General features: G+C 36.6%; 1 protein-coding gene across 1 annotated transcript in view; it reads right to left on the minus strand.

Annotated features, from left to right (window-relative positions):
* Positions 1-15,412, minus strand: part of DDC (dopa decarboxylase) — a 49,233-nt gene that overhangs the window by 8,105 nt on the left and 25,716 nt on the right. Inside the window, exons 9-11 of the mRNA XM_031589167.2 lie at positions 11,207-11,283; positions 7,221-7,240; positions 6,391-6,489 (exon numbers count right to left, since the gene is read on the minus strand). Of these exons, the coding sequence (XP_031445027.1) occupies positions 6,391-6,489; positions 7,221-7,240; positions 11,207-11,283 (196 nt within the window). The remainder of the gene's footprint in view (positions 1-6,390; positions 6,490-7,220; positions 7,241-11,206; positions 11,284-15,412) is intronic.

A 15,412-nucleotide genomic window follows, 5' to 3' on the forward strand; every position in this document is an offset into this window, starting at 1 on the left:
TCTCATTGAAAAGAACAGTGGTGACAGTAAAATAAAGAAAACAGACAGCACACCTCAGCCTGATATACAGTTACATCAGATACCAACCTAGATCTATTATTCCAAAACGTACGAAGACTGATGCTCTTCCAAAAATCAAACAAATACAAAAAATACTAACAGGCATATTAACAACCAGCAAGGAAGTTCTAATGTCAGTCAGTGAAGCTTGTAAACGTATACAGCAGATTTTGCTTCCTCCCAAACAGAAAATGAATATAAAAGCACTTTGAACAAAAGATCCCACATTCACATCAGGTACCTGCAGTATTATATATATATATATATTTTCAGCCCCCCCAACAGGCTGTCATCAATTTCATGCTCATTATCCAGAAAAAAGAAGATAACAAAAGTATCTGGCTACTAGAATTTATTTGTATGTCTGTAGTAGCTGATCTACATAGAAAATTATCACAGTTTTCCTATAAACAAAAAACAAAACAAAACAAAAATTAAACAACAGTTCTAACATTTTTCCCTAATGTTTATTTCTTACAATAGAAAAACACTGTTTCTATGGAATAAGAACAGTGATTCAAGGTGCTCTGCCTGGGATGCCAATACCCTCTGCAACCAGCCAGTCCTACTGCTGTTACCACTTACTCTCTGCTGTTTGTTGCATCCATCTTTCATCTCTCTCTAAAATTAGACTGAGCACTCTTTGAGTCAGAAGCAAGAACAATAGCATGCCCAATCCCTTCCAAGGTATTTGAATGTTTTGCTAACATAAATAGCATGGTTTTACAACTATGAAATTTGACCAGAATATACATCCATACATTTGTATGCATAAGTGCACAGGAAGCATATATGCAATATGCACAAAAGCTGCAACAATCTTTTACTGTCTCCTCCTTCCCTCATTTCTATAGCATTGGACAAATTATGCCTTTGCAAAATTCCACACTGCATATACCAAGTCTTGGAAATCAAGATCATAAGAAATTTCTGTTCAATATGATGATAGTTTCACAGCTGTTTATCTGAGTGCAGCCACCAAGTGAATTTAATCAAAATCTGCCTGTCGATAACTGAATAAAAGAATAATTTAAGGTTTGGCTTACTGCAGGTAGTTTTTAAAAGGATACTACAGATGCTGTACACTTTTTAGCAGATATTTCTGTCCTTTTTGTTTTATTTTATTTTATATTAAGAGATTTTTCAGGAATTTGAAAGAGATAAAATCAGGGAAAAACGGACTATTCAGTAAAACACAAATCAAAATTCTATGAATTTAGTATTCATGTATGGAAGCAATTTTATCCACAGCAGGCTGTAAGAAATAGCAATAACTGTGAAAGCCACTGGGGGGCACCACGTGTATTAGATTTTTAGAGCACGGGGAAGCAGAGAAAGCTGGGACCGACAAGATTCACCTGTGCAGCTCTGCTTAACAGAGTGATCCAAGACCCTGCAGCTTTGAACTCCTGCACCTTTGTAAGCTCTTAGCCTGAATTGCTCTTACAAAGATTACTGACACTAAGCATAAATAAATTCCATAAAGTTAAACGTTACCAAGCCTGGAGAATTCAAATGGCTTGTAGGTTTCACATCTGCCTCTGCAACTCAAAGAGCTGTACCCCATTCTGGACATGGGTATGTTAATAGCTCACAGGGGTACACACATGGTTTCAGTACTCCTGCTTTTCAAGATGTGCAAGTAAACTATGAAAATCAAGTCTTGTTTCGAAAACTGAAAATCAAGCTGTTCTCAGATTTCTGCTGAATGTGTACAAACCTGATCCGTGGTTATTGTAACCCTCCAAATGCATTTGGTTTTGACACAATCACCAAGCTGCACCCTTAGCACCATTAATTTAAAGTTGACGTTCAAGCTGCATTTAACCTTTAAAAAGTATTTTACCTTGTATATTTTGACTTAAAAAAGTATGTACACAAACCAACTCACATACTGTTTCTAGTAATGTCATTTGGAAAAGCCCTTTATCAGTGGGTTCCTAAAGTAAAATTATATGTATTGTGTTAGTGAAAAATGTCAGTATGTAGGAGCTGAACACCGGCACTTCTCTTCACAGTGACATTTAGCAGATGGAAACATTGAAGCTCGCAAGGGATTTCTGTGTCTCACTACCTCTGGTAAATAACTATTGCCTTTTTGCAGTGAGATAGGAAAAAAATGGCAACTAACTCGTGATTCATCAGGATTAGAGAAAATGCCTTACATAATCACTGATGGGAAGAGTAAGCTATGTGACATTATGGTGCAGTCCATACAGAAGATCTGTACTTATCATAGAACGGCCTGGGTTGAAAAGGACCACAATGATCATCTAGTTTCAACTTCCCTGCTAGACCAGGCTGCCCAGAACCACAGCCAGCCTGGCTTTGAATGCCTCCAGGTCTGGGGCACATATAAACATGCGTGGGTTCCAGCATTTAGATACTTCACTGTATTGAGAATTCACTGTAGGACAAATCCTTCCAGAACTAAAGTAGTTTCTGTTTCAAAGGAGTTTCTTAGAAGCACCACAATAAGTACACATATCTGCGTAACCTTGACAGTTTTCTTCCTAGATTTTACCCCTGTGCCTGCTTGAGCTCACATCTCACTACAGCTGTCCGAATGCTGCAGAAAGTGTCTTCTGAACAGCCACTTGGACTATGCCACTCCCCAGCTGTAGTTCTCTCTCTGGCATCGCTTTCTGTGCTGTGTCAGTTTCTTGGTTGCACAATTTTAAGAGTTCATTGTCATTGATGAGAAGAGGAGAAGATGGTAAAGTGATTTCTTCTGGCCTCCAGAGGATTTATCTGACTCAGAATGTTCAAGAGAATTACCTAAAAGAATGTTAATTTCTAATTTTTCAGATGACTTCTGAGAAATTTGAGATGACTTAAAAGGACAAAGGAGTAATATATGGTCAAGAAGTTTATAGTGTGCTGTTTACAAATGGGCTGTTTGGGTTTCACATCTATATCGATTTTGAGTGTTTGGAATCAGACTTTTATTGTTGTTTTTGCCCTGTTTACATCTCTTCCATAGCTGTGAGCTTTCCACCAAAATTCATGTTTTTCTCTCCCCATATCCATCAGAAATGACTCCCTTTGCCATGGCTTTAAAGTCTATTCTTTACAACAGGTTGTAAAATATTACATGTTTTCTGGGAAGAAAGTGCATAGCTGGAAGATTCGGAAAACAAAACAAGTTACTGTATCTAAATCAAAATCACTCATTCTCATCTCTTACAAATATTTTGTTTCTAAATGCTTCAGTAAAAACAAATGCCAGGTGGCAGTGCTTATCCAGTCATTTTGATGCAGACATTGAAGGCTGCAACATAACAAACATATTTTTCCCACATTTAACTACTGATGAAGAAAAAAGAAAGATTTTGCATGACAGTTTATATTAAAAAAAAATTTTAAAACTTGAACTTAGTTGCATATGTCTTTGACCCGTATAGAATCTCACTAATCAAACTGCCAATATGGTGGCTTCTTATGGACAAGCAGTGTTTCTTCCCTCCTTATCATGTCGTGGCTCATCACCATTGAAAACATCAAATCATTTTGTAAGTATAACCTGGCTGTGCAAAGGAAGCCTGACTAGAAGTCTATGAACACTAGATAAATCTTCCTAGTGCTCTGTGACTGAGGAGCTCAGTTGTCATTTTTGCTAGGCAATTACAGCATTCACACTGAGATTCATATAAACCCAGAAAGGAATTGAAACTCCTGGTCCCCAATCTCTTAACGAGGCCCAGTCATGCACCTGAACAGTCACGCCCTGGCTGCAATTGTATGGGGTGAACAGGCACAACATGGCCTACACACAGGAACGTTGACGTATGAGAACTACCTGCTGCACAAGTGCACATGCATCCTCTTCCCCACATATCAGCTCAAGAAACTGTTTGAAAACTGATTTTCTTCCTGATTCTATTAGCAAGGCCTGTTCCTTGGGGCACATTAGAAAGAGATAACTTCCCACTCCCCGGCTCGACTCCATTCTCTACCTGAAGTTTGCAATACTTGTACCTGCCATTGCAACCTAGATCTCATGCTAGGAATGGCCTCTCTATGACCTACTGTTATAAATATAGCCTTAGAAATAATTCTGGCACTACAGGATTTCCCTTAAGACAGAAGTACCACAAGATACAATAGTGGCTATTCTCTTCAAAGATTGCCTTTGCCAGCAGTGGAAACATAAATACATAAATTCTGTCCCTTGCACAATATTATGGTGTGTTTAAATGAAAGCATCTTTTCAAGGCTGAGTGCTAGGACAAGCAATGTTAAAGTGAAGAGAACAAGTTTAGTTAAATTCCAATTTACTTTTTCTTTTAAAACTTGTCTGTAGATTAGAAAATGTGAACCAGCATTGGGTTGGTTTCATTAGCACACGATCAAAATTTATCAAAATACATTTGGAACCCAGGATAATTCCTGAGAAGAGGGAAAAATGGGTAAGATACAAAACATATTCATAATTGTTATTTTGCAACTACTGATAAAACTTTACCAACACATCTGCAAACTTGCAAGTCATATTTTACGGAAATTCTACAAAAGTAAGAAGCAAATGAAATGCAATTTCTTCTTGAAATGTAAGTTCAGCTAAGAGTTGCTGGAGATAGAAATGACTGTTTTTTGTTGGTTTTTTTTTAAAGCTGCTTTGAAATGCACCAAATTTAATTAGCTCTCATCAAGGGGGGTGGTGAGGAAAAGTGGACTTAAAGGCTCCAGTTTGACAGATGTATACAGTGGCTCAAATTCAGCCCTTAGTTACCCTTACTAGTTTTCCAAAGTTGCAAAAAAAAAGTTGATAACTTTTTTTCCCTCTGTATACAGAGGAACACTTTCATCCATAAAGAAATATTAAACACACACTCAGTTCAACAAGGCCTTGGAAATCTAGCTTTCTGATTATCTTCACAAATAAGGGATCATACGATGGTTCCGACTTAGCAGTCAGCATCTTTAAGAAAGAATTGATTTGCTTTTCCTTCCTGGACTGCGCTGTCATACAAAATATAAAAACAGCTAAGATTATGAGAACACGAGCACTTTTTCTCTGGGCAGCCAGGAAGGCGGGGAACGAGAAAACTGCAAATCTTCTTGCTGAATGTGAGTATTAAATTGCAGAAATCTGCCTGATCAAGGCCATATAGTTAACATGGGGCTTCCAATCCTGTTTTTGCATGGAGAGATTACGCCTACTTAAAAACTTGGTATCATGCTGAAATAATTGCAGTCTCCAAAAATCTAACCTGAGAGAGCAAAGCACTATGAACTGTAGTGGCAATCTAGTAAAACAGTAACAAATTATACATCAATTTTTCATCAGAAGGTATGTATCAGGTTGCCACAAGGACAATAGAACATCAGGCTTGCCACTGTTGTCAGAATTTGCTTCTGACAACCTTATGAGGAATAAAAATATAATTTAAGTCACTGAGTCAGTTGAGAGTTAAGAGTCAGTTGAAAAATATACTGTAATAAAAATGAGGACATTGTCCATTCCAGAACCTTCCCAAATTGGAAGAGATATTTTCATGCAGCTGTTTTACAATGACAGGAGAAGCCTTTCTTAGGGCTTAATCTGTTTAGTACCACAACAGAAAGGAATGTGTGTCTGCAGAGAGTTTGGTATATGAGACCAGATTCTCAGCTAATGGATATTTTTGTAAATATTTACAGCCAAGTCATAGAGCTCCTCTCACTAGAAGTTTCCCTAAACTTCATAAAAAAAGGAAAAGCATGCTTGAATTTGATTTTACTGCCACAGAGGAAGTATATATATGATTTAGACTGGTGCCAGGTCTAAATCAAGACTAAACTTAGTACTTTTTCACAGCAATGCTAACAAACTGTAAACTGTACACATCATGGCTTTTGATTTTTTTTTTAAATCCATTTTAAACAGGAAGCAGAACCAGCAGAAATTATCACTTCAAGGATAGGCAGACATGCCCTGTAAGTTAGTGCAGCATGAATGCAGCCCAATGACCTTAATTATAATCTAAACATGCAATCAATGCATGCCTATTCATAACACAGAGTGATAATGTGTTTTCATGTCTTTTCTCCCCCCAAAAAAACCCATCAATATATTCTGGCTTAATTTGAGATGGACCTGTGGTGCTGCATTGTATAAATTTCAAATTCTGACACTTGTATTCTCTAAAGAGTAATACAAAACAAGTGACAATTTTGATCCTGCTATCATTTAGAATCAGGGCAAACAAGCAATACTCTTACTGACCTGAGCTCTATTAAAGCCATTGGTTTCTGACGCATACAAAAGTTTTAGAAAACAGACAGGGACAAAGTTCATTTTCCCTTGCTATTCCAAGCAGACCACCCAAGAAAACACACTGCAGTTACCTTGCGGATGTGCTCCTGCAGTCCTGTGACACCGTACATCCTCAGCACAAACCAGAGCTTCAGGGAACGGAACCTCCTCCCCAGGGGGATCTGCCAGTGCTGTGGCAAGAGGGAGGTATCCACATTAGAAGTCAGCCTTGCAGTGATACTGCAGAAATTGTACATATTGCAGTGACTTCTGAGTTCATTTCAGATATTAGGGGCCATAGCTAGGGTTGGGCCCAGTAATAACAGAAATGGCGATTCTTGGCTCGTGCCCTACTATGACTATTTAATACTCAAATTTCTCAATTGAGAAGTAGCAAAGAAGGTTGTTGGCAGAATGAAAGGGTCACAAGCCAAATCCAATTGTCTATTTGCATCCTGAATTCTCTTCAAAGGCTTTGGAAAAAGTAAGGCTTGGCTTGCAGCTGTGGGGCTAGCTTCTAGTACGACTGACCTGTTTTCTACTTCAGAATAAAAGATCTTCTATTGTCAAGGTTAAAAAGTGCATTTAAAAAAAAGGTATTATCCACTACTCTAAAAAATAAAATCTTTAGGCAACTTCTTTCTACTGATTAAACCTTGAAATATTACATATGCAAGACACATTCTGCCTTTAAATTGTTTTTTTTTGTTAAAAAACAAAAGCCAAATGGTGTGGCTTTTGTTTTGTTTCCCAAAAAGAGAGTTTACAGTTTCAGCTTGAGTAACGTTAAAAATTTAGCAAGCTGAATGCATCCTGAAAAGAAAGGCAACGTTTTAAGTTTATGAAATCAATGGAAAATAAAATCCCTGGACAAATCAGTGTATACAAGCAGCAATATTAGTGATTATATTGATGTACTTACCCGGTAATCTGTTACAAGGCCTGGAAGTTAAAGAAAAAAAAATTGCATTGCTTCATCATAACAGCCAAAACCTACAGTCATTCTAGTACTATTGCACATGCTGCTCTTTAGCTAGATGTTTTCTACAAACAAGCATCCCTAGCATCAATGGGTAATACACATAATTCCTTGGCTAGCCAGAATATACCACTTACAAATTAAACATTTTTCCTTTTTGTTACACTTATGATCCTGTAGTGATCACAGACTCAATACTGTGTTTATTTTCCTCTTGTAAAGAAAGAGTAGAGAAAGCCGCTTTTATTAATTTTGTTCTGTAGAATCCCCAAACTCATGCTTTTCAAAATAATGCATTCCTGACTACCTTTTATACCCCTTCATGCATTTGTTGCTTGTTCTTCAGGACATCTAATAAGTGACTGGAAAATGTGACTGAGGAATTTGCCTCTCTTCCTGTTTGGAGAATAATATTCTGCATGTTTATGACTTTTTATTTCATGTACTGAAAACAACCTTTTACAAACACAGCCTGACCAAGCCCCAAAGCAGTCCAAGGAGGCAAGCAGAAGGTATTATTTGTTGTCTTTTGTATGACCACACAGAGTCAAGATGCTTCTACCTTTGCTTCGAATCAGGTAATTAGGCTAATTTCATAGTAAAGCTGGATTACTTGCAGTAAGCCAGTGACAAAAATTAAATTGACCTAAAATCTTAAGCAGTTCTTTAGCAACATGTGGAAGCATCTGCTTAGCTTTTTTATTCTGCTTTATTTTTCTACAGTGGAGCATAAGCTTCACAGGAAAGTATATACTTAAATTCCATGGAAAAGTGCAGTCCAAGTGCTCCCAGGTACTAAATAGAACTGTGGCTTATGAATTGACCAGTTTATGTCATTTGTGTAATACCCTTCCAATTTCCTGGGACTCTTAAAAAAAAAAAAAAAAACACAAAGAGACTCAATTTACTGAGTTACAAGCTCCCTTGCCAACATTCTCATATGCATGCAGCCAAAACACATGATCCTTCCTCCCTGAAACACCCAGCCATTTGGTTCTTTAGCATGTTCCTAAGTTAACTTCCAAAAGGGGAAAAAAAAAAAATAACAATCGTTATTCTGTTTCTGGACTTCAGAGAATTAACATGGCTGTCTCAGCTCAGCAACAGGGTAATTTGATAACATTCGTGCTCTGCATTGTCACAGCCATTTTTATTTGATAGCTGCAAGGCTGGTAGCGAAGAAAGTAAAGCAACTGGTGATAGATAAATAATCCTACGCTGCTGCAAGGGGCTATGTCTAATGATCCACAACAACGCCTTTCACAAGCTGTGAAGCAGAATGCAGTCAATGATTAGTCTTTGATTACAAGCCTTAGCCTTACATCTGTATTTAAGCAGGAGGAATTGCATTGTGGGAGTACATGCAGCATTTACAATAGAGTATGGAGCTCACTATTCTTACACTGCCAGTAGGATTTGACCTATATCCTGGGCTCCCAGGCAAGCTAGTATAATCTTCCTGGTGGGATGATGCAAATCACATAAAATTATAATTAATGACAAAATAAAGACTTTCCTCTTGAGGGCACACATAATTGCCATATGGTTATTAAGACTAATTGCTCACAGATAGATATATTTTTCCACTCATTTAAATTCTTGAGTGAGAGATGAGTGAATTCAAAAATGCTACTTCATTTGCCTTGTAAACCACGATGGGAATTCTCAGTCCTGAGACATACTCAGAAAATAATATCCTCCATTAGACAAATCTTATTTCCAGGAGTGCTGATGCCATAAATCACGCAGGGATCAACAGTGACTGTAACAGCCTCGCACCCTTGAAACTCTGGACATTTTGATTGAAGGCATATGTGTGGATTGGATTTGACAACTAGAGGTGTTGGCATTTGGAAAGTTGTCCAGATCTTTGGAAAACTGTCAGCAAATAGGAATAGAGCAGAGAAAATATTAACGTTGCTTGACTGCTAATTATCAGCTGATCTACTTGGAATCTTTATGTCCAGATCTAATGAAATACTAACACAGCTAGGGAAGGCAATGCAAAGGCTGGATGATTTTTTATCCACCTGGGAGATAAAGTTTTCAGACCAACTAAGAAAGGTTTCATTTCCCTTTGGTGTTATTTAACCTGGGGAAGCCCTAATATGCTTGTATCAGTGCTGTCGATTTTCACAAGAATGTATTTTCACCTTCATTTTAACTTCAGATTTTTTTTCTCAAAAGAAACATTTTTCTCATTTTTCTAATACATTAATTAAAAGCTAGTGACAAGTATATTTGCAATAATTAGCACTTTTCATTTTGAAAGGTAAAAAAAAAAAAATGTATATTTTTTTTCTTAATAATTCTAGCCTTCGTTAGGTGAACCTCAGCTTCAGAGTTACTACATTTTCCTGTTTATTGCCAAGTTCCATAATTGCATTGCCTGGAAATGTAGAAAAATAAAATGTAGAAAAAGGTATAAAATACAAAAGCTCTGACAGGTCAGAATTAAGGCACAGGAATAGATATTTGTGAACAGTGGAATTCTAGATGGCATCAATTAAGGCCTCATAGTGACCTACAGCCCTTCACAAGGAGGATTAGAAGGGCAGAGCTGATCTCATCTCTCTGTTGGCAGCAACAGGACCTGAAGGAACGGCATGGAACCACATCAGGGGAGGGTCAGACCTGGTATCAGGAAAATATTCTTCATCAGAAGGGTGGAAGGCACCTGAACAGACTCCCCAGGGCAGTGGTCATCGCCCCAACCTGACAGAGTTCAAGAAGTGCCTGGAAAATGGTCTCAGTCATATAGTTTGATTTTTGGGTGGTCCTGTGTGGAGACAGGAGCTGAACTCAATGAACCTTATGGGTCTCAGGATATGCAATGATTCTGTGCTTCTTATTTAAATGCCAGTGAGTTTATGGTTATAACAGAAAGAAGTGGACTCAGAATACACTTCTGAGCATAGATCAGCACCACCAACTCCAGGAAATAGATGAGATACAATAAATGAAAAGAATATGCACAGGCCCCTTGAGGTGATGCACCTACTTGAGAAAGTTTACCTTGAAGGCTGACAGAACACTGGAAGAAGCTGCCCAGAGAGGCTGTATCTCCTTCTCTGGAGATACTCAAAACCTACCTGGATGTTTTCCTGTGCAACCCACTGTAGGGAACCTGCTTTAGCAAGGGGGTTATAATGATTTCCAGAGGTCCTCTCCAACACCTGTCATTCTGTAATTCTGTCATTATGAATGAACTGGTCAATCACTTAAACTACATTGCTGTGACATTCACAATTAATCACTTACCAACTGAATGTGCACAGACAACCTTCAGAATAGCAAATGCCACTTTGCAGCTGCTAGGCATGTGCAAGGAGCAACACTAATCTGTAAAGGAGCTTTGTACAGGTCTAAGATCTATACCTCAAGCAAAGCACACCAGGAGGAGCTTTTGTGAGAACTTTGTACAAGACCAATAACCTGCACCTCCTTTGCTACAATCAATTCAAGAACATGAGTGCAACAGGACAGTGTCTCAGATAGCTATCACAGAAAACAGAGCACAGATACCAAACACAGCCCATCCTTTCTTCGCAGTTTCAGAGAATGTTTGTTCCTGGCACGAGTATTTGGAAATATGAGTTAGAACTTGAATCCATAGCTTGGAAGAAGATTCAGTGGTAAATATGGAGTGGAAGAAATCCTAATACAAAATGATTTATACAATGTCTCATGAAATGGCTTTCCCTCAGTTGTTTTTTCTACAAACTAAAATCTCACTAGATGTGTTTGCACTTCAATAAACTTCACTTCCTAAGGCATTTTGAATATGGAAATAGGCTGCTAAACAACTTAGCTTTTTAGTTTTTTTTAGTTTTAAGAATTTCAGTTGTCATCTTAAACCATTTTTTTTTTTATGTTAAATATCATTGTGTAAATAAAATAATGGTAATTGTATTTAACAATAAAATTACCAGACTCCTGGTGCTGATGCTGCAGGTAAAGAGGTTCTAATTTAAAAGCACCGATTAAATCTGATCTTTTTTTCACCCTGTATGAAAGGAAGAAAAAAAAAAGAGAAATATAAGAATTAAAATTTAAAGCATTAGATTTCCAGAAGCAAAGAAAACTAAATGTGTTTAAACTGGCATATTTCCTGAGCACAGCCTGTGCCATTTTCAGTACTTTTTCACAGCAATATCAGTACTGTACTTACAAGCAGTAAGTGTAAGGCTCAGCAGGAACGGGCAGCATGACTGCATAACTGCATGTTTAAAAACAGATAAGAAACAGACGCAGAGGATCTTTTTATGGTGATAGACAATCACACCAGAATGTGAGACTAGTTAAAGCAGTGTTCATGTTTGCAGTCAACAGAAGTTGCCTGCAAATTACTGCAGTACAAAGCAGTGTGGGAAGAGCTGTCGCTTCCCAGACATCATGCGGAGCAGTGCTGGGGCCCTGAGGATGCTGGCCGCTGTCTCCCCATGCTGCAGCCATGGTGTAGCCACCTCAGACAGAAAATAAGCTCAATTTCACCGGTGGGAAGCACACTATGTATAAGACTGACTCACCTTTACAAAGGCAGACAGAAAGAACTAGAAATCAAAAAAGGAGAAACCACTACGTAATTCCATTAGGCCTATAAATATTTCACAAAGCAAGCAAAAATTATTTCAATGTGGGGGTACTCTAAACAGCAAAAGTCCTAACCTTTTGTCATTTTTTCTGTATCGTTTTTTATGTTTGTTTGATTGTTTTAATGTAAAATTGCGCATAAAACTACTCACATGAAACATTTTACTCACACAAACCTTCATCTCACTTTAAGAGTAAAGAAGGCACTGAAGTTACCTTGACTTCAGGTATGGGAAGTATATAACTGAAGATACATAAGTTCATGCACATTTAAAAAATAGTAAAAGACATTCAGAATATTTTTGATTATATATATACACATATATATATATGAAGAAGTAAACTACTGTCTAAAAGCAATTTTAATTAGGTAATTAGGTTTAATTAGGTTTTATTGTAAAAAATCTCTAAATTGCTCTATTGTCTTCATATGTTTGATTACTTTGATATATTTGTGTAGCTCATTCCATAGGCAACAAACCCAAGTTATAAACAGTATTATTAGTTGTATTCTGAGAGATTCATTCCTTCTCCTGTAATATGCTGTGCTAAACAATAGAACAGATAACAACTATGCAGGCATATCTGTTCAGTTAGAAGATATTAGCATCCCTATCAACTGTGGATTGATGTATGGGCTGCTATTAAAGTGGCATTAGTGATCTTTGTGATGTTCCTGCATTTTTAAAAGATGGTGGCTGTTCCAGCTCAGACTTTGTAGGTCATAATCTGGCAACCATAAAAAACTATCTAATAGGATTACTAAAATAAATCCAAAGCTTGGACATAAATGTATATGAATCAGTTGAACTGCGCCTCTATACACCCTGTCTAGATTTCACCCTTTGTGTTTAACCTTCTTTGCAGTAAGTGCTTGTGTGGTCTGGTAACAGAGAGAAGTGGTATTCTTTACTTTCTCTGCAAATACCCAAGATTGACTGAAGAGCCCTGAACATATATTTCAAAAATTTTCTTCATAAACTTGATTTTAAGGTTTGATGTGTAATAATAGGCTATTAAGATCTATTTTCAATGGCATAAAATTCACATATTAAGTACGCATAATATGAAATACATAGTGAAAGTTATAGTGGATAAAGCAGTGAAAATATGTGAAAAGGAAACTATTTGGATTGCACATTGGAAGTTTTTAGCAGCCTAATTCTATTCTGTATATTTTAATGATGTTTACAATTTTAATAGATTAAAAAAAACAGAGATGGCTTGATATTACAAGCCAACAAGGACACTTTGCTTCCACTTACAGAAGGACATTTCCTATTAGCACCTGCCTTTAAACACAAAACAAACTTTCTGAACAAAAGCTAACACTTAAACCCTGAAAAGAGCAATAGAAAAGCAAAATTAACAAAACTTTTGTAAGAGGATTACTTTTACCCTCTCTGAAAGAAGAAATTTCTTCTTTTATAATATACCAGACCATTGACTAAACAGGCCAGACAAAACTGCCTGGTAGTTTCAAAGCAGAGTATTTTAAAAGACCTCAATATATAAATATGGAGAACATACTCTTCTAAGAGACATTATATTGAATTCTTTTTTTTTTTCCTCTTAGGATCTGTTTTTTCTGTATATCAAGAAGTTTTATAATATTTTGCAAAAGACTGATAACGAAATTACCTCCAAATTCCAGGTGACACCAGTGCTTCATAGTGCACCAAGTAGTTCAATAATTACATTACAGATCCAGTGGCTGGATTTTCTTAATCAACTTGCAAGGAAAATAAATGTGTTCATTGGAGAAAGTGCTGAAACCACTAAATAAGTGTGGGTGAAATAGAAACCTTCAGTGGAATTCAGTTTGACTTTGACACATCGTTTATTGAACTCTTTCTGTATTATTACAAAATCATGGTTAATACTTCCCATGGATCCTAAAAGGACTATGTAGCTATCACATTTATTTCTTCTTACCAGGCTTCTCCATCCCTTATTATCACATTCCAAATGAGTTTTCATCTTTTCAGTCAGCATTTCAGTCCAATAACTGAGCTGAATACCAGTCATAGGCCTCAGAAATAGTTGGTCTTTTGGTTACGTATATGACTTCAAGACGAAGAGCTTGACTTTAATTATATACCTCATTCCATATCAAGCAAATAACACCAATATATAAATGCCTTGATGAAATGAAACCTTAGTATTAGGCTACAGTTGTGCAGCTTTCAGTAAGGAAACATTTTGCAAGGTCTCTTAAGATTGCTTGAAATGAAATCTTCATACCTACAAAAATATGCATTCTACGTGATGATTCACCATAAAAAAAAAAAAAAGGCAGGAAACAAACTGAGAAAAGCACTTCGAAAGTATACTCCCTTACATCTGACGTCTAAGATTTGATAGGAAAAAGCTACAATCTCCTGAAATGGGAACATAAGTATGTTTGTATATATCTTGTTTTCCTAGAAAACTAGGTAAAAAGTGCTAACATGGTTCCATAGGGGTATAAGTGAGAGCAGAATTAATGAGAAATTTAACTTGTAGGGACAAGACTGGCTCCTAATTGTCCTGCAAACATTAAAGAGAATGATGACGAATTTTATCATTTCTGAGAGTGGCTACTTTGCTACCAATGTCTTCAAATAACAGGAAAAAGATGGGAGAAATTGGCAAAGGAGTTCCATCTTCTCCCTGTTTTCAAATGAAGAGACAGCTAGCTATGAGGAACTTATAAATTGGAGCCTTGGTTAATCACTGCCATTGCTAATGAATGAGTTGAATCTAAGCTATTCATCTAAGGAAAAGAAAAAAAAAAAATTAGGCTTGGAATATTTGAAGTGTTTTTGTCAGGAACAATCTTACATTCAAAAATGTACCATATAAGCTGAATAATATGCATATTTGTGCAAAAGTCAACTTCATTAAGGATTTCAAAAGAGCCAAAGATTAACCAAAAGCAACTGAATAACCACTGTCACAAACTTACTCTTCTTTTCTTCCAGGAAAAGGTGACTTTTTTCTGGATGATTTCTTAAAGTTCTCTTTTTAAAGGAAGTTTTCAGTTTTCCCTCCTGTTTCAATTCTACAAAAATCTTCAATTATAACTGATGTTATAATTGAAAGTCATGTTTTAATTTATCTTGATAAATAGTCTGCATTTACTGATCTGCTGTTCTGATAATAAGTACCATTAGTCGTGATGCTGGTAGACATTAGGTCCTGGAAATTCCACTCTGGGACACAATAGGATCATCTTTATGGAATGTTATTACTACTGCTGTGGTTAATTTGCTTTGTTTCAAAGTATATCTACAAGATTCTACACTAGCATCCTTTCATATCAAAATGTAATCTCTACATTGTCATCTGGGGAAATTGAAAAATCAGTACCAAATTGCAAAAATACTCCTTTTTGAAATTAAATGCTGTTCATTAGCTAAATCACAACCATTCTTAGAGAAGCTTTTGAAAGAATCAAGGCTCCAACATGAAGCTAAATGGAAAAGAAGGAAAAGATATTTTAGCATACTATTCACTGTATTAACATCCTTAAAGGGAGTTTTTTTATTTGTATTTTAAAT

Source organism: Phasianus colchicus, chromosome 3, assembly GCF_987193195.1.
Source record: "Phasianus colchicus chromosome 3, bPhaCol1.hap1.1, whole genome shotgun sequence".
Taxonomy (NCBI): domain Eukaryota; kingdom Metazoa; phylum Chordata; class Aves; order Galliformes; family Phasianidae; genus Phasianus; species Phasianus colchicus.